General features: G+C 40.2%; 1 protein-coding gene across 1 annotated transcript; it reads right to left on the bottom strand.

Moving 5' to 3' along the window:
• Positions 1-2,087: 2,087 nt before the first annotated feature.
• On the bottom strand, positions 2,088-3,145 carry LOC140761469 (uncharacterized). Its single transcript, XM_073098801.1, has one exon. The coding sequence runs from the start codon at positions 3,125-3,127 to the stop codon at positions 2,252-2,254; it is 876 nt and encodes a 291-aa protein (XP_072954902.1). The 5' UTR covers positions 3,128-3,145; the 3' UTR covers positions 2,088-2,251.
• Positions 3,146-27,073: the final 23,928 nt, after the last annotated feature.

The raw sequence follows: 27,073 nt of genomic DNA, 5'->3' as shown, positions 1-27,073 counted from the left end.
AGGTTGTGTATGGGCACACGGCTTCGACATTACGTGCTTATGACCCACTGGCATCTGCAGATCAGATGGAGTGATAGGTTACAAAACAATTCCTTTAAGATCTAGATTTATGGTAGGAAGCAGTCCGTGCAACCGAGGGTAAAATATTCACCAAATATTCTTTCATAGTTAGAAAATTACAAAATCAATTGGGATCAATTTGTAACTCCCTGATCTACGTTTTTTGTATTTATTCCCTTTGCAGATTCGAACGATAACTGGGATAAAAACATGAAAGAGTGGGAATGAAGGTGGTGGTGATGGGTGGAGTGGATGATAGGGTTATGGATGATAATAGATATGAGGGTGGATGCTTGATGTTATTTAAGGGATAAAGATGAAGGGGACGAAGTGGTCGAGATCCCAAGGAAGAGGGAGGACTTGACAGACAAGAGAGATTAAAAGTTTGGAGAGACTTTGCCAACGATAGAGGTGGTAGGTTGGTGAAGAAGGAGGAGGGAGAGACTAGAAAGAAGGTAGAGAGGCAAGAAACCAATATTCCAATAGCATAATGATTTTGGCTGCCATCCACATCTTTATCGAGGCTAGCCAATAAGCCAAAATAATAATTATTAACCCTAATTCTAGTGGACTATCACTGATCGCATTTGAAATGCCCGATCGCGTTCAAATGCACAAAAGGCGTTCTCTATCGATTTGAACGTCGTATAGATGTTCGAACGTGCCCGACCGCATTTGAACACGTATTTCGCGTTCTCTATTTTTGCGAACCTGATGCCGGTGTTAACAAAGCATTCGAATGCTTCCCCTACCTTGTCCTCAAGATGTAAAGTTAGGAAAACGCTCCAAGATGTCCGTCTCCAACTCCTATATCGCCTCATCGGATGACTTGCCAAGCCACTCAACTAGAATCTCTATCTCTAATCCGGTACCATGACGTCATCGACACCTAGCAAGTATATGAACTGGCTCTATGATCTCTGTCTCCTCCAATAACTTTGATAGAACTGATCCAACGATCTCATGATCTCTAATCCACTTCCTCAGCAATGAAAAATGGAAGACAAGATATACTCTCGACACCTCTACCAGCTCCAAACAATATGCAACTAGACCAATACACTCTAATACTCGAAACGGACCGAAGTAGCGATGTGCTAACTTCTAGTTTTGCATCGGACACAAGGTCACCTTTCCATAATGCGCAAATCACGTTCTCTGTTTTGTGAATGCGTGCAGGCGTTTGCATAGTCCGTTTGAATGCAATCCTTGCGTTCGAATGCCCCGGACAAAAATCTTTTATTTTCTTCAAGCAAAAATCAAATTAAATAAATAGACTCATCCCAATGAACCTTACATCGTGAGTGGAACTAATATGACTGTGTCGTATCACTATTGTGTTGTTGCCTTTGTGTTTTCTTCATATGGATTCTCCTATATACACGTACTATTCCAAATAATGCCACTTGGTGAAAAGAGCGGCTGGTATGGAAAGATGGAAACTTTAGTACGATTGTATATGCATGGGTAGTACTTGGTTATATATAATCCTAATTGGTGTTATACTGATACTAAAACTTATGTGCGGCTGAGTTTTAATTATAATGTAGGTTTACTTGTATTGTGGATTAAATTGAAATAATTTTCACGTGCGCATTATGTAGAAGGGGTTCGTGCCTTCGTGGCAATTGTGTTAAAATACTATTAAAACCAGGGGGGGTCGCTATTGTTATGACTTGCGGTAATTAATTCAACTAAAATTGGTAACCATAATGAATTGTGTTTGTCGAAAAGCACCATCGACAAACCCGAAGTTTCACTGGCATTCTGCTCAAACCCCAACTATAAAGCGCTGGTAATCATAATTATGTGTTGTAGTAGTTAAACGTTAATCTTCACAGTATGTCCCATTGATTTGCATTGCCCTCTTCAGCACCTTTATCTAGTTTCTTAGCACGTAATTGAATGCAAGAGTTAGCTGATCAGGTTAGTTTTCCTTTATTTTGGTTCTATGTGCACACAAACACATCGAAAGGACGAGAGAAAAAAGGTAACTGCTTCTTAAATGGTTGAAAATGAGTTACTCATTAATACAAGTAGTACATATATAACGCAACAAATGAAATACACAATACAAGGTGGCATACTTGCACTTTTCACAGCTCACAACTCACAGCTCACGATCACATGACTTAAAACATTTTTTTTCTACATCACATCCCCTATGACAAATTGACAAAGCAACACAACCTCAGAAGCTGAAACCATGGACGAGTAAAGTAAGGAGCAGCCCAAGTCCCAAACTAACCAAGTACTCTTCTCTGGAGCAGCCACTATCATAAGGACTATTATCCACAAGCGGCTGGCTGTTAAACCCAAACGCTTGAGTCGCCGCCCCATTCAACGGTTTCTGCGGCTGCTGTTCCTGGTTACCCAAATCAGCCGGCTGCTCCTGGTTACCCAAATCAGCCGGCTGCGGCAGCTGCTGCTGCACTTGTCCACCCTGCGGCTGCTGCCCAAACGGAAGGTTCTTGTCAAGACCGATGGGCTGCGCAAATGGCGGTAACCCGGGAGCCAATCCAGGCGACCCCGGCAATCCACACCGTTGGTTCACACGCGGCTGGTCACTCGCCTTCCAAGCAAGCTCCCCATCCTTATCTATTATCCGCATGTCTCCCTCGTCCACCAGTTCCAGAGTCTCCAAGAAGGTGTTGTCGTCCGACTGCGCCCCGCAGTCCCACACAGAGTTGCTCCCATCGAAAATCTCAAGCCCGTTCCACGAGAACATGAGCACGCACGTGTTGACGGTGCTCACCGAAGAGCACTCCGACTCCCACATGCTCTTCCCGGAGGACGTCTCCTGGACTTGAACGTAGCAGAACTCGTTGCCGAAACCGCCGGCTCCGGGGGCGGTCTCGCGGCGGAGGAAGTAGGCGGTGTACTTGCCTGATGGGGAGGTGATGAAGGGGATCGAGTTCTGTTGCCCGTTTGGAGGAATGGTGGCCAGGATTTGTTGCTTTGTGATCCTCTGGATTTTGCCTGGTGGTAGGGTATCGGCAGCTTGTGACGTTGGTGCGAGGAGGAGTGAGATAAATAGAGAGAGGATAAGAGAGGTTAGGAGCTCCATGGCTTAATGGTTGGCTAATGGTAAATACTGATTTGTTGTGGGGAAGTGCTTCGCATTGTGCTGGTTTTATAGAAGTCCTATGATGGAGTTGGAGGTGCATGATTCGTACGTTGCTGTTTTGGTGGGGTTAGTGTGTACCACCTGTTCCAGTAGTAAGGGGATTAGGAGAGGATACGCGAGATTACTATTTTATTTGTGTCGTCGAATAAGATCAGGTGCTTCCAAAATTGGTGGGGCCACCCTTAGCGTCTGACTTGACTCTTGTGAGTTCCTTAGATTATGTTAACTCGGTCCGAATTTACTATATGATATGGTTTATAATCTAGCTTATTTTGCTCGGTCAGAGTTTGATATTTTAGGGCCTAGTAGGCAAATAAATACTCAAAATATCCAACCCAAATTAGGCTCGGCACGACTAATTATATCACCTCTACTCGCTTCACATGTGCTTGCTTCCGCATTTCTAATAAGAACATTATATCATTAAGTGAAAGTAGTGATTAAATCATGAAGGTATATTTGCTAGCACCTTCAGACGTCATACTTGCCATCATCTGTACATATCTCCACACAAAAGTTTTTGGTAAGTAACAGTTTGCCTTGGCTCAACCTAGCTTTTTTTCTTCTTTCTGATCGCTTCCGATAAATATCTCTGCTTAACAAGTGTGTTAAGGTTAACTTTCATAAGCCAAAGGCCTCCATCTCAAAGGAAAAAAAGGTAACAACAAAAGGAAAAATAATAAAAGAATTACTCTTGTTAGGATTCCATCCAGTCATAGCAAGAAGTTTGAAAATGAGAATTATACTATGTTTTGTGACTCTCTCATAATTAAACATGAATTTTCAGCACCCATCTTTAAATAAAATGATATTATCGAAAAAAAAAACCGAGTTGTATAAGAAATGACAAAAGTAATACTTGACCCGAAAAAGGTTTCTCAAAAGTTTCACGCAAAAGCGGTAAAAATTGTTGTTCATGTTATCAACTTTATTTATTTTAGACTAGGTAATAAATAGATTGCATATGAATTGTCGAAAGGTAAGAAACCTAATATCAAATATTTTCGAGTGTTTGCTAGTAAATACTATATTACCTGCTAGAGAACATTTTATTAAATTTGACTCTAGGAGCAACGACAACATCTTTTTAGGATATTCTTAAAATGGTAAGAATGGTAGAGCATATTGAGTTTTTAATTTTGATATATCTACTGTTATTGAATCTGCACATATTGTAACAGACAATAATATTTGTAAGAAGTCCAAAGTCTCTCTTGTCTTTGTTTCTAAAGGTACATCCGATGAAGACATGGAGAAAGAAGATACTAAAATTATTGAAAGTTCAAATAATGATATAGTGACAGCGGAGAAGAGTGACAAAAGAATTTTGGAACCTTAGTGAGAGTTAAACTGTAATACCGAAACTCTAAACATGTACATGGCATGAGCCCACACGGCATGTGCGTGGCACCTAACCATTTGGTTAGTTGCCGACAATTAAATAAATCTGTATCAACATCATAATTTTATCCATAATATCTAAACTAAGAATAACTCAAGTCCAACTATCAATAACATACAGATAACTCTACTAGGGCCTCACATAGGCCACAACATATCATCAAGAGCTTTTCACTACTATATATATACAACGGTAGTATATATATAATTATACAAGTATAAAGTCACTTGCTAGAATATAAGATAAGGATAAAGACACACTTTGAAAGATATCAACTGATACATCATATAACACAACTAATCTAGCATATAACATTAACTACACTATACTTTTCACCGACTGGCAAGACCTCTAAGGAAGTATCCTGCTCCACTCGTTCACTTCGATTTTCGGAAAGAAGAAAACAAAGAGAGTCATGAGCTAAAGGCTCAATGAATAGACCTTACCTCGAATTAATAAAGCCAAATAGAAAGTAAATCAAGTACTAGATAATATGAATTAGAAAGAAGCATCATGCTATGAATGAATATAATAAGCAAGTTCTCAATAATCCCAGATTTATAGTAAATGTCATGTTATAACTGATCAAGAACACAAACTCTTGACAATACATAAATAAACCTCTATGTCATTCTATCATCGTATCACCCTCAAATATAACACATATGATGCATGCCAACCATATCATGATGTTAAATGTAATGGTATATGAATTATGATAATTACTCAATAATCATATAAAATTTTTAGTATCACAATCATCACCGACATCTTGGTAGAACATCATCATACTGGATCACTATGCACAGTCAACACCCAATACCTGATCTCAACATCATGTCCGAAGACTCAGAGCATACTCTGCCACCTATAAGGAGTATCTCAAATAAAACCATACCCTGCTACCCGCTAAAGGTATCATCATCCATCTAGATTGGGCACTCTTCTAGCTAATAGAAACCTCGTGAGGATAACTCGCCACATATGCCCTAGTAAATGGCATATATCCGAATGTCTGCTGCGCATACAGACTAACGACCTCGGACGTAAGGCCAACAAGATCGCGACTATGTCGAGCAATCAAGCATCTCCAAGCATGCCCTAACTTCGCGCCCACTCGGGTAATCCCACACTTTCTATCAATTACATTTCATACTTTCTTTCTAAATAATAGATCATATGCATATATCCAGTATGATAACAAGTCAATGCATAACAGGAATTTAGGTGGAATAGAAATCAAGAGAAAAAATGATGCAATATAGTTTCCAACCATGTAGTCAACACATGTATACCCATGCTAATCTATCACATGCATACTCATGCTACATCAACATAAAATTATAACAGTATAATCATATATAATCATTTCTATTTATCGTCATCATACTCATATCCTAGATCAACCTAATTACGTGCATGATAAAATATGCTTAATTGTAATCATCTCTAGATAAAATTATATAATCATGCTGGAGGTCAAAACATGTATATACATAAATATATAATATATTTTAATTTGATAAAGGCGTCTAGGAGATAAGGCTACTCACCACCACTGTAATTATCAAACAACCACTCGTTCACACTACTACGACAATGATCAGGCCTCGATAGCTAAGTCCATGGGGTCTTGAACAAGGGGGTCGAGATTTGAAATTATTTATAACATATAATGTTAGTCTTTCCACTAATTAAAATTAACCCGGCTAAAAGATAATTTCTCGTTGTAATCATATACTCTTCATTCCTATATTTGTCTTTTTATTAACCATAATTATATTATCTAATAGTGTATTTAAAACATAATTATCGACCTATTATTCTCTTTGATAATTAAGAAAATAAGAATTAAATTAATGCAAATAATTACATATAAATATACATACATAACTCTAATAATTACTATACCTAGCTAGGATTAATATAGTAATTTATATTGCATGTATTTTGCTAAACCTGGTATAATTAGATTTATTTACTAATCATGATAATATTAGATTCAAGTCATATACACTAGATTAACTACAATAATTAAATAACTAATAACATAATCAAACATAATTTAAATAGTAATAAATAGTTTTTTTTTTTAAAACAAAATTTACCATACAGAGTGTTGGGCTCAGCCTAGCACCTCAACATTGTAGGTGCTAGGCCGAGCCCAGTACCTTGCAACTAGGGCAAACTGCCCGAAGAGAGAAAAGAAAGGGATGAGGAGAAGAAGAAGAAGGAGAAGGAGAAGGAGAAGGAGAAGAAGGAGAGGGGAAGGGGGGTCTGGGCCGTAGAGGAGGGGAATGGCCGCTTGTGGCCACTTAGCGGTCGGCCTCATGCTGGCAGCTCAATCCTCCGGCGGCCCTGAGAGGAAATCGAGAGAGCTAGAGAGAGAGAGAGAGAGAGAGAGAGAGAGAGAGAGAGAGAGAGAGGGAGAAGGAAGGAGAGAGAGAGGCTCACCGACAGGTATAAGGGCCAATGGGGGCTCTTTTCGGCAGTCGGTAACTACTAGAAAACTAGAGGAAGAGAGAGTAAGAATGAGGGGAGGAGAAAGAGAAAATTATAGAGAGAGAAATGGTTACGCGGCGGCGGTAGAGTGGCCACCGAGCTGGGTCCCACCTTAATGAGGCTGGTTGGTCACGTTGTGCCGAGCAAAAATTTATTTTTACTACTTGGGTTATTACATAAACTGAACCGTCTATTATCACAAATAATTGAGAATATGACTAAATTAATGAAGCCGATGAGAGAAATGTAAAATGAGGTAACCTTTAACTGTTACACTTCTACATTTGGGCAGAATAATTTACTAAAAATGATGTATGGTACTAGCTCCTAAACTCGAGAACCTGAACTTAATTGGTAAAAAAAAAATGCATTTACAAGATAAGAGTGATGTAAATAATAATATTATTAAGAATAATGCTAGGCTAGTAGCTTAGGGATACACTGTTGAGAGTACTTTGACAAAACATTTGCATCTATTGCTAGACTAGAATTTATTTGTATTCTTCTTGCCATTGTTTGTCACAAAATTTTTTTATTTTTTAAATGGATGTAAAAAGTACTTTCTTGAATAGTGTTTTGCATGAGGACAAATATGTTGAAGAACCTAAAGGTTTCGAAGATCCTCAATTTTCTTCTTATAATTATAAACTAAAAAGACTTTTTGTGGGCTAAAACAAGTTCCACGAGTTTGGTATGAGAAATTGACCACTTTCCTAGTTGATTTAGAGTTCACTCAAGGGTGAGTGGATAAGACATTATTCACCAAACATGAAATAGGAGTTTTCATTTTGGCACAAATTTATGTTGATGATATTTTCTTTGGGGCAACTGATTTGAATTTAGCTAGAGAGTTTGCTTCACTCATGCATAGTCATTTTGAGATGAACATAATGGGTGAATTAGAATTATTTTTTAGACTTTAAATTACTCAATTGGATAGAAGGATAGTTATGGTACAATTCAAATATGATAGGAGTCTAATGACTAAATTTGGTTTAGAAAATGCAAAATATACAAGGACTCTTATGAGCATAAATACAAAAGTAGGAAAAGAGAATTTTGGAAAAAACGTTGATCAAACACTTTACCGTAGCATGATTGGTAGCATACTTTAGCTGCTAGTAGACTAGATATTGCTTTTAGGGTAGAGGTGTATACTAGATATCAATTTAAAGTTAAGGAATTACATCTGTTTGCTGTAAAACATATTATAAAATATGTCATTGGGAGATCATAGTATTTACTCAAATTCAAATTAGGCAAGTTCTTGTTATGACTGAAAATGTACTTCTAGCGAATGTTTTTATATTGGAAACAATCTTATTACCTATCATAGTAAGAGATAGAATTCAATCTTTTTATCTACTATAGAAGTAGAGTATATTGCAGTAGGCAATTGTTACGTACAACTACATTGGATGAAATGGACTTGATTAGAATACAATACCATTATATTGTAATAACTAAAGTCTTATCAACATATAAAAAAATTCAGTTCGACACTCACTTATAAAACATATTGATACACGACATCACTTCATGCATGAGTTAGCTGAAGATAAAATGATAATACTGAGTACATTGAGACAGAAAAACAGTTAGTGATTTGCTCACAGAGCATTTGGATATTCAAATATTTGAGTATATCTAAACATCCTCTAGGGTTTGTACTTTAGACTGATCTTTTACTGGTTGTAGTTTAGTCTCTATTTGTTTTTAATTTTTAGCTATGCTTTTAAATTAGGCTTTTATAGTTTTTTTGTGTGTATTTTTGCATTTTTATCCCTCTATTTTGCGTTACTTCGTGTTTAGAGTCATATCTAAATACAAAAACAAATATTAAAATAAAAATTGATGCATTCCTTGAATTCGAAATATTTTTCATGGTAGAAATATAACTTTCTTAAATTTGAGTGTATTTGAGTAAAGCATGTCATCTTGTAGTATATTATATCTAAGCTAGTATTTATGACAATTGAACCTTAATATTGTGTTTTGTGACCATTTCTTTCCTTGAGTGAGCATAGTTTTATAAAACCTTTTTTAGATAGCATATTGTTAGAAGTAATTTGTTCTGTTTGACTATTAACTTAAGTCAAATACTTTTATACGTGAAGGAACAATGAGTTTAGAGTGAAAGTCATCTTGTTAATGTCTAGTTTGACTTAATACTTTATACTTTTAATTGGTGCAAAAAGATTTATGAATTATATTATGTTTTGTAAGAAAATGACTACCTAATTTATGTGTGAAAGCCTTCAGTGCACTTAAATTTGGATTGTCAAAAATAAAACAAGGAAAATTCTTTTATACTATAGTTGAATAAGTTGAAAAGTGTATATAATTTGTCTATGAAGTTTAATGATAAACTAAGTCGGTTTGACTATAGTAATAAATTATTTTTGTTGATTGAGTGTACCTAAGAATTATTCTTTATGGGAGGTCTATGCTCAACTTGAATATGCTTTTAGTCATTATTGTCTTGAATTTCTATGTTTTTGAGTTACAAATTAGCTTATGATTTTAATATGCCCTTGATAATATTTATTGATCTAGATTCACTTCAGTTCTATTGATTATTGCTTTTTGAAAATTAACATACTTACGTAAATCATTAGGTATGCTCTGATATCAATTGAAAAACATAAAAAATGCCCTACGAGATAAGATCTATTTCATACGTTATCAATAATAATATATAAAAAACTAGAGCGAAAGACAATTGCAAATACAAAACTTTTTACATGGAAGGTCTCTAAACTTGCTTCTCGTGATAGGTGTCTAAACCTTAGTGACCCTTGAGACATAGTTCTTTTAGATCTAATATAGATGCGATGAGATTAGAACTATCCATTCCGTCTAAAGTAAAGAAGTAATTTCCAAAGCTTTTAAAAGATGATATCAAAATAATTATAGATGACTTCTCAAAAAGATGATCTTCAAATTAATACTTGATGGTGCTACCACCTAGGGTTAGATTAAACTCATTTATACTTCTTAGAGATAAAGTATATATCTCTTCAAAGATTCTGCACGGATTCTCTTAAATATGAGATAAATATCTCTTAAAAATAAAGCCAAATCTAAGTCAAATTAGGTTTCACAAAATGTAGAATTTAGCATTTTGTGGGGGTGCGTCTAAACGTGATGACTTAAAATGTGAACGCACTACAAACATCTAAGTATGCACTTCTGTATATGTGAATGCATTGAGAACGACTGCATAGTGCATTCAAACGGCCCTAGAGTGAGTTCGAACAACCCTAGAGTCCGTTCAAATACGTCAAAATATAGCAGAATAGATAGTTAAATACAGAGTAGTCATTATTATGCCCTTGGGTATTTTTTTCATACTACTCTAACCTTCATGGCACTGTTTGAGCACTTCAATAACGATTCTAAAAGTCGTTTCAAATACTTTGACTTTAAAATTAATTTCCCACTTTAATATTCTTTATCAAATATCTCATAATTTGTCATAACTTATGCATATACTCATACATAAAATTTAGACAAATTATATGAATATAAATTATATTTTTAGATATAATTTGTCAATTACATAAGTATAAATAAAACCTAATAATTTCTCATTTTGACAATTTGTGAGATAACATAATTTTCTAAAATACAAAGTGTTTACCCATAATAATGTACACATTCTAATAGAGCATAGCACAAGTTTTGTTTGCTATTAGATATCCTATACAACTTCAACATTTATACAAAGTGAAATGTATATGAGATGAAAAACCAATTAAGCAATCTATAGCAAACTAAACCCAAATAACTAACACATTATATATCACTTTCCCCCTTTGTTATAAATTGACAAAAGAATGTAAGCAAACACTCATGCTCTCCTCAAATGAAGTTTTTTCCACATAATTTTTGAGCCAATAAATTTAAAAAATGCACAAAAATATTCAAAGTCTCAAATCTATATTGCAAATATTCAAAGTCAAAAAGGGTTCACAAATAAAAAAAATTAACATTTAACTTCACATATATTTTTCATTGATGCATTTAAGAACTTCAAATTGACATATGAAAAGAAGTCAAACTTATTATAAAGTTAAAGAAAATAGAAGCACAAATATTTATATTAACATATTATAAACTAAGCAGTTTGATTACTCAATATTGTTAAAAGAAATATCCAATTGTAGTTTCTTGATAATTCACTCTATAAGGCAATTCTAAGAAATCAAACATCAAAAGAAGACATTAAAATAAAGTCAAGTCGAACTTATTTTACAATTTCCCCTTTCAATTCAAAAATATTTTTTACTTTTCATTTCTATTTTTCTCCACTTGTTTTTTATATCAAATAATCAATTTAATACGATGACGACTTTCACATACGAGTTAGGTAGTCTTTTCCTTACAATGCATCATATTAAAAATGTAAATAACTCATGAATGATATAGATGTGCATAGTATCAAACTGGACACTTTTAAAGCGGTTTTCACATTAATCACATGGTATCTCTTTTTATTAACCTTTTAATAAGGAGAAATATCAAGAAGGTGAACAAAAGTCAATTGGTCAAACATTGAATATCAACAAAATGAGTAAGATATTTTAAGAACACCATATGAGATAATGCTTCTACAAAACTTGAATTATAATAACTACAATAAATGCGCATAGAAGGTGATAAAAAATATCTAAGAGTAAACAAGATACTTATAATCAATATAACAAATATTTGCATAATATATAATAAGACAAATTTATGTCATAAGAGTCTTTCTTATTCAATAAGTGTATTTTAATTTTTCTCCTTTTTTTTTGTTTTTAAACAGAGCCAACTATAAACCAAGGCAAAATAAAAATGAGAAACCCAAAATAATTAAACCTAAAAAAAATCCTAAAATACAAAACTTATCAACCAATGCAAAAATATATCTAAAACTCAAAAACAAAGTATGCACAAAAGATAGAAACAACTGTAATTGATGCGATTCAGACTAGATCGAATAATCTCGAAAGACATTCGGCTCAATAAATTGAGTCTAGTTATCTTATTTGCTATTTAGTTTAGTTAGAGCCTTTATAGGTTAGGATTTTATTTAATTAGCTAAATCTAGCTTCTGCGTAATTTTGGAAAATCGGTATACGGGTGCAAGAACACGACATCATTGTGGACTTGTATCCGTTGGCGCTGTGATGAGCAAATATTGTCCTTAGTGCTCAATGGTTACAGAGTTTGGGACCCATCACATTTGATTTTTGGAGCATGTGGATGAAATATAAACAAGGAAATAAAGATATGCGGCTTGATGGTGTTCGGTCTTCATCGATTCCTGTAATGTAGCCTTGTGCGTATGATTTGACCTATCTTCTTTAGTTAGAACTAGTAGAAGATGAGCCTCAAAGGAGTTCAGGTATTACCATTGAATTGTCTAATTTATTAGATAACTTTTCTGGACTGTTTGAGGAGCCGTAGGAGTTGTCACCGAGGAGAGCGGCGGATCATCGCATAGAGATTGTACCCGGGGCTGCACCGGTGAACGTGCGGCCATATCGATATCCACATGTGCAAAAAGAAGTTATCTCAAAGATGGTAACCGAGATGTTGGAGAAACCTTGCCAATGATAGATGTGGAAGGATGGTGAAGAGGGAGGAGGGAGAGAATCTAGAGAGAAGATATGAGGTAAGAAATCAATAATCCAATAGCATAATGAAGTTGGCTGCCATCCACATATTTATAGAGAGTAGCCAACAAGTCCTAAAATAATAAATAACCCTAATTCTAAAAGATTCCCGCTAATCGCTTTCAAACGGGCCCGATTGGGTTCGAACACATCAAAAGACGTTCTCTATATGTGCGAACGCGATGTAGGCGCGGGCATTCGAACTCACCCGACCGCGTTCGAACGCATAATATGTATTCTTTGTATTTGCGAACCTGATGCAGGAGCGAGTTCGAATGCATAATATGCGTTCTTTGTATTTACGAACCTAATGCAGGCGTTCGCAAGGGCGTTCGAACGCAACCTCTCCTATGTTTAAACGCAACCTACAGGAATTTTATTTTAATAAAAATAAACAACTAATGCAATAAGAAAAGATCCTAACTAAGTGAATTAGTCCACCACGCTTCCCTTACCTTGCCCTCAAGGTGAAAAGTCAAGAAAATGCTCTAAAATGTTAGTCTCCAACTCCCATGTTGCCTTATCGGATGGCTTGCCAAGCCACTCAACTAGAATCTCTATCTCCAATCTAGTACCATGTCATCGTCGGTGCCTAACAAGTACACGAATTGGCTCTACGATCTCTATCTCCTGTAATGGTTCCGGTAGAACTAATCCAATGATCTTATTATCTCCAATGCGCTCCCTCAGCAATGAAATATGGAAGACAAGATGCACTCTCGACCCTTCTAGCAGCTCCAAATGATATGCAACTGGACCAATACGCTCCAATACCCGAAACAGACCAAAATAGCGATGTGCTAACTTTTGGTTACGCATCGGATGCAAAGTCATCTGTTGATACGGTTGCACCCTCACAAACACCCAATTATCGATGTCGAACTCCTACTCCCTATGACTACGATCATAAACTTGTTTCGTGCGGTTTTAATCAAGTTTAAGATGAACACACAGCCTCCTCAATGTAGCGTCTCTATTCATCAACGCTAAGTCCACCTCCGTCCGGTCTACAGATGCCACTAGATCATAAGCGCGTAATGTCAGAGTCGTGTGTCCATACACCTCCTAAAATGGAGTCATGCCAATGCTGCTATGTTAGGCGGTGTTGTAAGACCACTCTGCCCACGATAAGAACTCTAACCATCATCTCAGCATCTCTCCAACAAAGCACCTCAAATACTGCTCAATGTCTTGATTGACAACCTCGGTTTGGCCATCCGTTTGTGGATGGTAGGCCGAACTAAAGTTCAATCGAGTCCCTTGCAATCTGAAAAACTCCATCCAAAAGTCGCTCATAAATACACGATCACAATCTGAGATAATCGTGCATGGCATGCCATGTAATCGAGCAACATCTCTAACAAAAATTTTAGCCACCGACTTGGCTAAAAACGAATGTGACAATGCCGAAAAATACACATACTTGCTCAATTTGTCAACCACCACAAAGATAACGGAATAACCACGTACCAACGGAAGACCCTCTATGAAGTCCATAGAAATGTCTTCCCAAACCCGGTCCAGTATAGGTAAAGGCTGTAGTAATCCGGTCGGTTTTAATGTGGTTGCCTTAGCTCTTTGACAAACTTCGCAAGCACGAACAAATCTCCTCATATCTCGTCTCAATCCTAGCCATGTGCAACTCTGAGATATCCTCATATAAGTCCTCAAGACACCCTCATGACCAGCCTATAGAGTTTGGTGGAACTGCTCCAATAATTTCTGTCGCAATCCATCATTTGCGGGCACTCAAATGCATCCATAGTCCAACAGCAAACTGCCTCGATTCTCCAACTCTGGATGGCGCTCCGGATCATCCATCACCTCCTCCAATAATATCAAAATATTTGGATCAGATGTACATGCATACCTTAGCTCGTCAAGGAAGGGAAAGATAGGAGAAGAATAGGCTACAAGCTCGGCGGTATCAGGTTGGCGCGATAGTGCATCCGCCGCTCTATTTTCCATTCCTTTCTTGTATTAAATTTCTTAATCATACCCCAGCAATTTTGTGACCCAACTCTGCTGTGTCGGAGTGTGTATGCGTTGTCCTATAAAGTATGGAAGGCTCTTTTGATCGGTTCGGATAATGAATCATCTACCGATCAAATAAGGCTTTCACTTTGTCACCGCATGTAGAATTGCCAACATCTCTTTCTCGTAAGTCGATAATTACTGAGATTTTTATGATAAAGCCTTACTAAGATAGGCAATTGGACATCCTCCTTGCATTAGTATAGCTCCTATGCCAACATCCGATGCATCACATTCCACAATGAATTCTTTGGTGAAGTCTGGTAGCACTAAAATGGGTGCCGTCGTCATTGTTATTTTTCGTTTTTCACAGGCTGTAGTGGTTTTATCCATCCATCTAAAGGAGTCATTCTTCAACAAAAAAGTGCGAGGATCAGCGATCTTGCCATATCCGGCAATGGAACGACAATAATATTTGATCAGCCCTAAAAATCCTCTCAATCCGGTGGTAGTAGTAGGAATAGGCCAAGTGGTCATGCATGCAACCTTTTAAGGATCTGCTGCTACACCCTCCGCTAAAATAATGTGGCCTAAATACTCCACTTGTGGTACTCCCCATAGGCATTTGGACTTTTTGATCTTCAATTGGTTTTGCTTCAACAAATTCAGCACATTTTCCAAATGCCGCCAATGCTCCAATTCAGTCCTACTATACACCAAAATGGCGTCAAAAAATACCAAGACATACCTTCACAATAGAGACCGAAATATATCATTCATGAGGCCTTGAAAAATAGTTGGAGCATTGGTGAGATCGAAAGGCATCACTCGGAACTCGTAATGCCTGTCCGGAGTCCGAAATACAGTTTTGTGCACATCCGCCGGGTGAACTCTAATTTAATGATACCCGGCCCTCAATTCAAGCTTACAAAATATAGTCGCCCCTGTAAGCTCATTTAGCAACTCCTTGATAATCGGAATAGGATACCAATCCTTGACGGTAATAGCGTTTAGTGCCCGATAGTTGACACAAAAATGCTATGTCCCATCCTTCTTTCGCACCAATAGCACGGGGGATGAGTATGAGCTATGACTTGGTTGAATGAGGCCTTGCTCCAACATCTCGACTACCATCTTTGAGAAAACTTCTTTTTGTACATATAGATATCAATAAGGCCTCATGTTCATCGATGCAGCCTCGGGTACAACTCTTGTGGCTCCTCAAACAGTTCAGAAAAGTTATCTAATAAATTAAACGATCCAATAATAGTACCTAAACTTATTTGAGGCTTATCTCCTGCTGGTCCTAACTGAAGAAGATAGGCCAAATCATACGCATAAGGCATCCTCACCACAGGCTGCATCGCAGGAATTGGCGAAGAGCGAATACCATCAAGCCACACATCTTTGTTTCTTTGTTTAAATTTTATCCACATGCTCCTGAAATCAAATGTAACGGGTCCCAAACTCTGTAACCATTGAGTACCAAGAACAATATCCGCTCCTCGCAATGCCAATGGATACAAGTCCACAATGATGTCGTGTCCTTATATGCGTATACCGACCCGGCGACACAAGCTCTCCGCCCTAAGCTTTGTGCCGTCTACAATAGCAACATAAAATCCCGTGGTCGGTTCAGCATCCAAACCCATTCTCCTCACTAACCTCTCATCTAGAAAGTTGTGTGTACTCTCCAAATCGATGAGGATGTGCACACAATGCTTTCTAACGAGTCCATCTATCCGTAATATCCTCGGCGTGGAAGTACCCGAATATGCATGCATCGATATTTCAGCTTGGATATCTTCCTCCGCACCTACCTCAACGGCCTCCTCATGGACCTCCTCCAGACATTCCCCATTATCAACAACCTCATCATCCTCCTCAAGACCGTCGATAAGCATCACACTCCCGATCAGTTTAGAACACCGATGACTGGGGGTAAAACGCTCATCACATCGAAAGCAAAGGCCCTTCTCTCTTCACTCCTCCACCTAGGCAGGTGTGAGAGTTAGAATGGGGGGTCTAGTGCCTCCACTAACATCGGAAGAAGGTCTCAAAGGTGGTCGTGGTCTAGTGCTCACAACCGCTGTTTTTGAACCCATAGAATTTCCAGCCGGCGTTCTAGGTGCAAACTGTCCATCTCGGTCGCCCTAATTGATTTTCGCTGCTATCTTTAGAGCTTTATGCTTTTATTTCATCCTCATGGTCTTCTCAAAGGCCTCCTCAAGAGTAGCAGGACGAAGAGCACGAACATCCACTTGTATCTCATCCCGTAACCCTGATATAAATATGCTCATCAATATCGGTTCGGGCCAAGGTGGCTCACAATGACTACTAACTCTTTCAAACTCAGCTAGGTACTCCAATACGCTCGTCCTCTGAACCATCTTGTTTAATGTGGCAGTAAAATCTTCATATTCCACTGTCCCAAATTTGTGTGTAATCCTTCTATAAAAATTAGTCCATCCGATAAATTCACCACCATGAATAATCGATCTATACCAATGCAATGCTGTTCCTTGGAGGTGAAAGTTTGCCATCTGGACCTTTGCATCATCTGCTGTACCTTGACCATCAAAATATTATTCAACTTGAAACATCAAATCCGTTAGATCACCGCCTTGAAATTTTCAAAAGTCCAAGCGTGCGGTTCTCCCCCGAATAGCGTTGTCAGGTTCGTGAAAGATTCTTGGTTCAAGTCTAACCATTGTGCATGTTGATCACCTTCTCTAAATCCTTGAGCATGTCCATCACCATCTCCAAAGGGATCAACCTCATCCTCAAAGTGTCAATCCTCCTCATCGATGAAGCGCATCGGTGCCGCACGCCTCTCGAGTTCCACCACCGCCAGTCTTAGGTTTTGTAACGGAGGTGGGGGATGATGTGTAGGTCATAGGACTCTGATACTAATTATAAGCTCTAATACCAATTTGATAGGATCTAGAACTAAAAGTAGGCTATGCTAAGATTCCTTCAAGATCTGAATATATTATAGGAATCAATTCGTGCAAATGTGGGAAAATATTTATCAGATATTCTCTGGTAGTCATAAAATTACGAACCCAAAGGCTAAAGTGGCTTCATCTATCTATCTAAAGAGTTCTTCTTCAACAAAGAAGTGAGAGGAGCAGCGATCTTACCATATCCGACGATGAAGCATTGATAATATCCGGTCAACCCCGAAAATCCTCTCAATCCGGTGGTAGTAGTAGGAATAGGCCAAGCGGTCATGCATGCAACCGTTTGTGGATCCACCGCTACACCATCCGCTAAAATGATGTGGCCTAAATACTCCACCTTTGGTACTCCCCATAGGCACTTGGACTTCTTGATCTTCAATTGGTTTTGTTTCAAGAAATTTAGCACGTCTTCCAAATGTCGCCAATACTCCAATTCAGTCCTACTATACACCAAAATATCATCAAAAAATACTAAGGTAGCTAGAGCATTGGTGAGACCAAAAGGCATCACTCGGAACTCGTAATGCCCGTCCAGAGTCCGAAATACAGTTTTGTGAACATCCGCTGGGTGAACTTTAATTTAATGATACTCGACCCTCAAGTCAAGCTTACTAAATATAGTCGCCCCTGCAAGCTCTTCCAGCAACTTCACAATAATTGGAATGGGATACCGATCCTTGACGGTAATAGCGTTTAGTACTCGATAGTCGACACAAAAATGCCATGTCCTATTATTTTTTCGCACCAAAAGCACGAGGGATGAGTATGAGCTATGACTTGGTTGAATGAGACCTTGCTCCAACATCTTGGCAACTATCTTTGAGATAACTTCTTTTTGTACATGTGGATACCGATATGGCCTCACATTCGCCGGTGCAACCCCGGGTATAATCTCTATGCGATGGTCTGCCGCTCTCCTCAGTGGCAACTCCTACAGCTCCTCAAACAATCCAGAAAAGTTATCTAATAAATTGATAGGATCTGGAACCAAAGATAGGCTACACTAAGATTCCTTCAAGGTTTGAATTTATTACAGGAATCAATCCATACAACCGTGAGAAAATATTTGTCAAATAGAAGGCAAGAAATCAAGAATTCAATTCTATAATGAAGTTGGCTACCAGCGACATATTTATAGAGGCTAGCCAACAAGTCCTAAAACAATATGAAATCCAAACAAACCAACTAAACCAGTATTCCTTATCTTCTCCGATTATCTCTCGGATTAAGCTTTCATTTTGTCACAGTTAGATTCTGAATCTGGAGAAGTCATGAGTATCAAAGTTGTCAATCTAGAGGTTGGCAACTTTATTCAGTTGGTTTGATATTATTTGGATATGTGTAAAAAATTCTACAAATATTTTCCTGAAACTGCGCAGAGTTGACCTACTAAGACTCTAACTAAACAAAATAACCAAATAAGATAATTAGACTCAATCCATTAAGCCTAATCTCCTTTTAATGTGATCCGATTTGATCCGATTCGTATCATCCTCCTCATCGACGAAGTGCACTAGTGTCGCACGCCTTCTTGGGTTCCACCAATGCGGATCGTGGGTTTTGTAATGGAGGTGAGTGATGATGTGAAGGCATAGGTAGGAAGGGATCATTGACACTCATATGATGCACCTGGACCTATGGGGTATCGATTCGATGAGGTCCCACCTGGAGCTATGGTGGTGGTGACGGATGGAGTGGATGTTAGAGTTATGGATGGGTATGGAGATGAGGGTGGATTTTGGAAGTGATTAAGGGAAGTAGATGAAGGGAACGAAGTGGTCGAGATCCCAAAGAAGAGGGTTGACTCGATAAACGAGGGAGATTAGAAGCGAGAAAAAAACCTTGCCAACGGTAGATGTGGAAGGATAGTGAAGATGGAGGAGGGAGAAGTCTAGAGAGAAGATAGGAGGCAAAAAATCAAAAATCCAATAGAATAATAAAGTTGGCTGCCTTCCATATATTTATAGAGGCTAGCCAACAATTCCTAAAACAATATGAAACCCTAATTCTAAAGGATTCCCATCGATCGCATTCGAACGCGCTCGATCATTTTCGAACGCACTCAAAAAGCCCTATTTCTGGATGTGTGAACGCGATGGAGGCGTTCAAACTCGCTCGACCGCGTTCGAACGCACAATATGCGTTCTCTGTATTTGCGAACCTAATGCAAACATTTACAAGGGCGTTCGAACGCGACTCCACCTGCATTTGAACGCGACCTACAGAAATTTTATTTTAATGAAAATAAACACCAAATGCAATAAGAAAAGATCCTAACTAAGTGTATCAATAGGCATATATAAGAGGGGATCATTGACACTCACATGACGCACCTAGACCTATGGGGTATCGGTTCGACGAGGTCCCACCGCTGGTCCATCTTGAAACTCTGATCGTCATCGAGAAGATGACGGACCCAATTGGTTTATGACATTCCTTGAAATCTTTGTGATCCTTTTGAATTGTGTCAACTCTATGCACCAATATTTGGAGCATGCTCCTAAGTTCATCTGCCAAGCCCTATTCACACCCATGGATGTTGATTGACTCGGTCCTACCGTGGTCGCTCAAAAGGAATCGGCCTCTCGGTTAGGGTCATCGTGGATTGACTCCTCCCTTGTCGGTGTGCTCTCCATAGGTCTCCTTGTTATGTCATGATACGATTCGGACTTCACCGACGTCGTCTCAAGCATGGATTCACTTTAGGAGTGTTTTTATTTCATGTTTTAGTGTTTAATTTCCATTAAAATAAGTTTTCTGTAAGTTGCGTTCGAACGCAGATGGAGTGAGTTCGAACGCGGTTTGTGAACGGGGTTGTGAACGTGAGTGAAGAGAGTGCACTATGCGTTCGAACGCGGTGCGTTCGAACGCACTATGAACGCCTGCATCGCGTTCACAAATATCGAGAGGCGCGTTCAATCGTGTGTTCGAACGTGGTGCGTTCGAATGCGGTCGGCGAAAATTTTATTTTTAGGGTTAATTTTGAGTTGTTGGTTAGCCTTTAAAAGGATGTGGATGGCAACCAAAGGGAAGAATTGATTATTGAATATTGAGATTGAGTTTTGCCTTGCCTCCTTTGTCTTTTTTGTTCCCGTTCTCTCAATCCCCGGCGACGCCGCTTCTAACCTCCCTCGACTGGCCAATCACCCTAGTCCCTTAGGGGTGGCCCTTTCCTCCCCCTTCTTCCAATCTATCCAACACTTGCCCTAACCCTTCCATCACCCATAACCCTTCCACCACCACCTTTTCACCGGTGCCACCCCATTAACGCCGGTCCTCCACCAATCACCATTACCTAGGATCTCGTGCCTCCATCCACGGATCCAAAACAGACCATCCTAATGTTCGTCCACTAAACGAACGATATCTCGAGATCCCCAACTCTGATTCGCCTAAAACTTGATTTGTTGGAAAGCTCTTTTACGAGGATACAACATATCACAATTTTACGTCGATCCAACGATGGAATATTTCGGGATCTTATTTCAAAGTTCCATGTCAGATCTAGTCTAGATCAAAAAATTGGAAGAGATCGAACCTTAGCCTAAGGGGAGATCGTATCAATTTGGTATCAGAGCTCCATAGCCCGAGGCATGATCGTATCATGTCATCTTCCTTGTTTCAACCATTAATGGAGGTCTGAGGTTCACATGCTCTGATGTTACGATCCTTCCTCGGCTATAGGCTCTGATACCAGATTGATACGAACCCTCTTTTGGTGCTATGGCTTTGATTCAAGATTTACACGATCTTGCACGGAACTTTGAGATCAGATCCCGAAATATCCCGCCGTTGGATCGCTGTGAAAGTTTGATATGTTGTAGGCCCGGAAAAGAGCTTTCCAACGGATCTAGTTTCAGGCGAATCGGAGATGGGGATCTCGAAATATCGTTCGTTTAGTGGACGAACGTCAGGATACTCTGTTTTGGATTCCGTGGATGAAGGCACGAAATCCTAGGTAATGGTGGATTGTGGAGGGCCGGTGTTGATGGGGTGGCACCGGTGTAAAAGTGATGGTGGAAGGGTTATGGATGATGGAAAGGTTAGGGATAGCGATGGATAAATTGGAAGAAGGGGGAGAAGAGGGCCACTCCTAAGGGACTAGGGTGATTGGCCTGTCGAGGGAGATTAGAAGCGGCGTTGCCGGGGAGATTGAGGGAACGAGAGCGAAGAAGATGAAGGAGGCAAGGCAAACTCAATTCTCAATAATCAATCCTAATTTTGGTTGCCCTACACATACTTTTATAGGCTAACCAACAACTCAATCTTATCCTAAAACACAATCTTATCCTAAAACTCAATCTTATCCTAAAACACAATCTTATCCTAAAACTCAATCTTATCCTAAGGTAAATCCAAACTTGAGACGATGTCGGTGAAGTCCGAATCGTATCAATCCACCACGCTTCCGCAACCTTGTCCTCAAGGTTTGAAATTTGGGAAGCGATCCATGATGTCTGCCTCTAGCTCCCATGTAGACTCGTCAGTAGGTTTGCCCAGCCACTCAATCAGCACTTCAGTCTCTAATCTGGATCCTTGGCGTCTTCTCCTACGACTTAGGACTCGAACCGGCTCATTGGAGCCATCTTCCTCCATTGGTTCGGGTAAGGTCGAACCCACTACATGGTTAGGCCCGATCTGGCCTTCAATGCCGAGACATGGAAGACGGGATGTATCCTGGTTCCTTCAGGTAGGTCCAATCGGTAAGCTACTGGACCGATTCGTTGTAGCACTCGGTACGGACCATAGTACTTGTATCCCAACTTTTGGTTCAAAATTGGCCTCAATGTGGATTGTCGATACGGTTGAGCTCGAACGAACACCAATTGATCCACCTCAAATTCTCGCTCACGTCTGCCTTTGTCATGCGTTTGCTTCATGCGGTTTTGTGCTGTGGCTAGGTGAGTCTTGAGCCGTCTCAATGTTTCATCTCGATCAGCAAGCTCTAAGTCAAGCTCAGTCCTATCCGTCGCCGCGAGTCTATCGTAGGCACGCAAGACAGGGGGAGTGCGCCCATAAACTGCCTCAAATGGGGTCATGCCAATGCTTGAGTGATGAGCGGTATTGTATGACCACTCAGCCCAGGGAAGAAATTTGACCCAATCCTTTGGTCGATCCGCCACAAAGCATCGCAAGTATTGCTCTAGTCCACGATTCACCACCTCGGTTTGGCCATCCGTCTCGGGGTGATAAGCTAAACTAAGATTGATTTGAGTCCCTTGCAATCTGAAGAACTCGGACCAAAACTCACTTATGAAGATGCGATCCCGGTCTGACACGATCGTCCTAGGCATCCCATGCAAGCGTGCCACTTCCCGAACAAAAATTTCAGCAACCCTTTTTGCTGAAAACGGGTGAGACAATGTTATGAAATGTGCATACTTGCTCAGTCTATCCACCACAACAAACACCACCGATTGTCCTCGAACTTCCGGCAGCCCCTCGATGAAGTCCATGGAGATATCCTCCCAAATACGCTCTGGTATCGGTAGTGGTTGCAGTAGCCCGCTAGGCTTGAGTGCCTCCGATTTGGCTCGTTGGCAGATTTGACATTCACGCACATACTTCTTCACGTCCGTCTTCATCCCAGTCCAAGTACAGTTTTGGGCCAGCCGCTTGTAAGTACGTAATACCCCTTCATGACCTGCTATAGGAGTATCATGGAAGTGTGCCATCAATAGCCTCCGTAGCTCTTCGTTTCGGGGTACCTTGATTCGCCCGTGCTCTAGTACTAACCCATTGCGCTCCTCGTGCTCGGGGTTGCTTGAGGGGTTCTCTCTCAACTCCTCCATGAGTCGGACCAGATCACTATCCTCTGCACTGGCTCTCCGTAGATCTGAAAAGAAAGGAAAAGTGGGTGCCGAGAAAGAAGCGAGCTCCCTTTCTTTTGAAAGTTCAAGCAGCGGTTTACTTCCATCCAACAACACTCTCTGATCATCTCTCCAAAAGGTCAATGTGAGGCTTATAAAATCAAAGGTCACGGGCCCCAAGCTCCGAAGCCATTGGGTCCCCAAAACAATATCGGCACCTTGCAAGGCCAACGGATAAAGATCCAATGTGAAAGTTTGGCCTTGCACCTTCAATTCTGCACCTCCACAAATAGAATCTGCTCGCAAAGTGGTGCCATCTCCAATAGTCACATCGAACCCCTCCGTGGGTTCCGACTCGAGCCCAATCTTCCTAGGGAGCCTCTTGTCAATGAAGTTGTGGGTGGACCCAGTGTCAATCAAGATTCTTACTGTGGTCTTCTTGACTACTCCGTTCACCCGCAATGTCTTTGGTGCCGCCGTCCCCGAATAGGCGTGGAGGGAGATTTTGGCCATCGTGTCCTCCGCGTGATGTTGCTCCTCAACTTCTTCTCCTCGATGTCCAGCCACATCTGCACTTTCAGCTGCCATGGGTGGAAGATCGTGGCCTTCTCCTTTGAGTGGTAGCTTGGCAGGGAGCTGCAACGTCATCGCTGGTGATGAAGCTGTCGTGGTCGACTGTCGATTGACCGAGGAGAATGGTAGAAGATCGCTGGAGGCCATATGTGATTTCTTCTTAGTTGCCGACTCACTATGGTTGCAAAGGGAGCTAGTGAAAGGCGGCCCAAGTGTCAAAATTCGCGATTTCAGATCATCTCCTTCACCACTGATGAGGATTCTTGATGAGGGATATCCAGCGACCAGGTGTGGGGTAGCCAGCACTTCGCGGTTTGTCGACGAGGTCTCCGGTGCATGGGAAGATGTGGAGGTTCCGAGGGCTGCTACAATGGTTGAGGATCTCATTGTAGCCGGTGGCAGTTCGTTGCGGCTGACCATGGGTCGAGGTGTAGAATCTCGATCTTGCCGGATAGCCGAACTCTCCCCTATTTTTGTGATGAGCGGGAAGGCCGTGGAGGATGTTGGGTATGTTGTGGAGGGTTCCCAATGCTGTCTTGTGATTGCCTTGCTTGTTGAAAAAGGTTTCGTCCATGCCCGTATTTCCTGCATCATCTCCATCATTATTTGCTTGTTGATGGCAATCTGTTTGGAAATAGACCCCAACATGGATAGAACGCTAGGTTCTTCCGTATTCCTATTAGATCGAGTGATCGTCATTGGAAGCGCTTGTCCGAGGAACGGTGGCTCTGATACCAGCTTGATACGATCCTTCCTCGGCTATAGGCTCTGATACCAGATTGATACGAACCCTCTTTTGGTGCTATGGCTTTGATTCAAGATTTACACGATCTTGCACGGAACTTTGAGATCAGATCCCGAAATATCCCGCCGTTGGATCGCTGTGAAATTTTGATATGTTGTAGGCCCGGAAAAGAGCTTTCCAACGGATCTAGTTTCAGGCGAATCGGAGATGGGGATCTCGAAATATCGTTCGTTTAGTGGACGAACGTCAGGATACTCTGTTTTGGATTCCGTGGATGAAGGCACGAAATCCTAGGTAATGGTGGATTGTGGAGGGCCGGTGTTGATGGGGTGGCACCGGTGTAAAAGTGATGGTGGAAGGGTTATGGATGATGGAAAGGTTAGGGATAGCGATGGATAAATTGGAAGAAGGGGGAGAAGAGGGCCACTCCTAAGGGACTAGGGTGATTGGCCTGTCGAGGGAGATTAGAAGCGGCGTTGCCGGGGAGATTGAGGGAACGAGAGCGAAGAAGATGAAGGAGGCAAGGCAAACTCAATTCTCAATAATCAATCCTAATTTTGGTTGCCCTACACATACTTTTATAGGCTAACCAACAACTCAATCTTATCCTAAAACACAATCTTATCCTAAAACTCAATCTTATCCTAAAACACAATCTTATCCTAAAACTCAATCTTATCCTAAGGTAAATCCAAACTTGAGACGATGTCGGTGAAGTCCGAATCGTATCATCTGATACCAAATTGATGGGTTCTCGTACCAAAAATAGGCTACGCAATGATTTTTTTCAAGATTTGGATGTATTACAAGAATCAATCAGCCCAACTATGGAAAAATATTTGTTAAATATTCTTTAATAATCAAAAAATTATGAAATTAAGTAGGTTAGATCCGTAACTTCTTGATCTACAACTTTCATATTTACACCCTTCGTAGATTCGAACTAAAATTGGGACAAAAATATGAAATAACGTGGGTGATGGTGGTGGTGACAGGTAGGGTAGATGTTAGGGTTATGGATGGGTATGGAGATGAAGGTGGATAGTGGATATGATTAAGGGATATAGACGAAGGGAAGGAAGTGGTCGAGATCCCAAAAAAGAGTGGTGGCTCGATAGTTGAGGGAGATTAGAAGTTAGGAGAAACCTTACCAACGGTAGAGGTGGAAGGATGGTGAAGAGGGAGGAGGGAGAGAGTTTAGAGTGGCGGATCATCGCATAGAGATTATACCTGGGGCTGACCGGCGAACGTGAGGCCATATCGGTATCCACATGTGCAAAAAGAAATTATCTCAAAGATGGTAGCCGAGATGTTGGAGAAACCTTGTCAATAGTAGAGATGGAAGGATGGTGAAGAGGGATGAGGGAGAGAGTCTAAAGAGAAGATAGGAGGCAAGAAATCAATAATCCTAGTGCAATCTCGCCGATTACGTTCGAATGCGCCTGATCGCGTTCGAACGCACAAAAGACATTCTCTGTTTGTGTGAACGTGATGTAGGCGTTCAAACTCACCCGACCGCATTCAAATGCACTTTTCACGTCCACTGTATTTGTGAACCTGATGCAGGTGTTTGCAAGGGCTTTCGAATGCGACCCCTTCTACGTTCGAACACGACCTACAGGAATTCTATTTTAATGAAAATAAACAACTAATGCAATAAGAAAAAATCCTAACTAGATGTATCAACGAAATTGTTAGAAAGCATTGTGTGCACAACCTTATTGATTCTTGGAGTACACACAACTTTCTAGACGAGAGGTTAGTGAGGAGATTGGGTTTGGATGCTGAATCGATCACGGGGTTTGACGTGGCTATTGGAGATGGCACAAAGCTTAAGGCAGAGAGTTTGTGTCAGCGGGTCGGTATACGGGTGAAAGGATGCGACATCATTATGGACTAGTATCCATTGGCACTGCGAGGAGCGATCCTTGGCACTCAGTTGTTACACAGCTTGGAACCCATCACTTTTGATTTTCGGACCATGTGGATGAAATTTAAGCAAGGAAACATAGATGTGCTACTTGATGGCTTTCGATCTCCACCAATTCTTGTGATGCAGCCGATGGTGGGGCGGCCATATGCGAGTTATTTTGCCTATCTTCTACTGTTAGGACCAGTAGGAGACGAGCCTCAAATGAGTTCAAATACTACCATCGAGTTGTCTAATTTATTAGACAAATTTGCTAGACCGTTTGAGGAACGAAAGGAGTTGCCACCAAGGAGAACGACAGCGCCCATTTTAGCGATACCAAAC

Source organism: Typha angustifolia, chromosome 6 (assembly GCF_048772165.1).
Source record: "Typha angustifolia cultivar Huaian chromosome 6, ASM4877216v1, whole genome shotgun sequence".
Lineage (NCBI taxonomy): Eukaryota > Viridiplantae > Streptophyta > Magnoliopsida > Poales > Typhaceae > Typha > Typha angustifolia.
The sequence above is the reverse complement of the archived record's forward strand: the minus strand, read 5'-3'. Positions and strand labels throughout refer to the sequence as shown.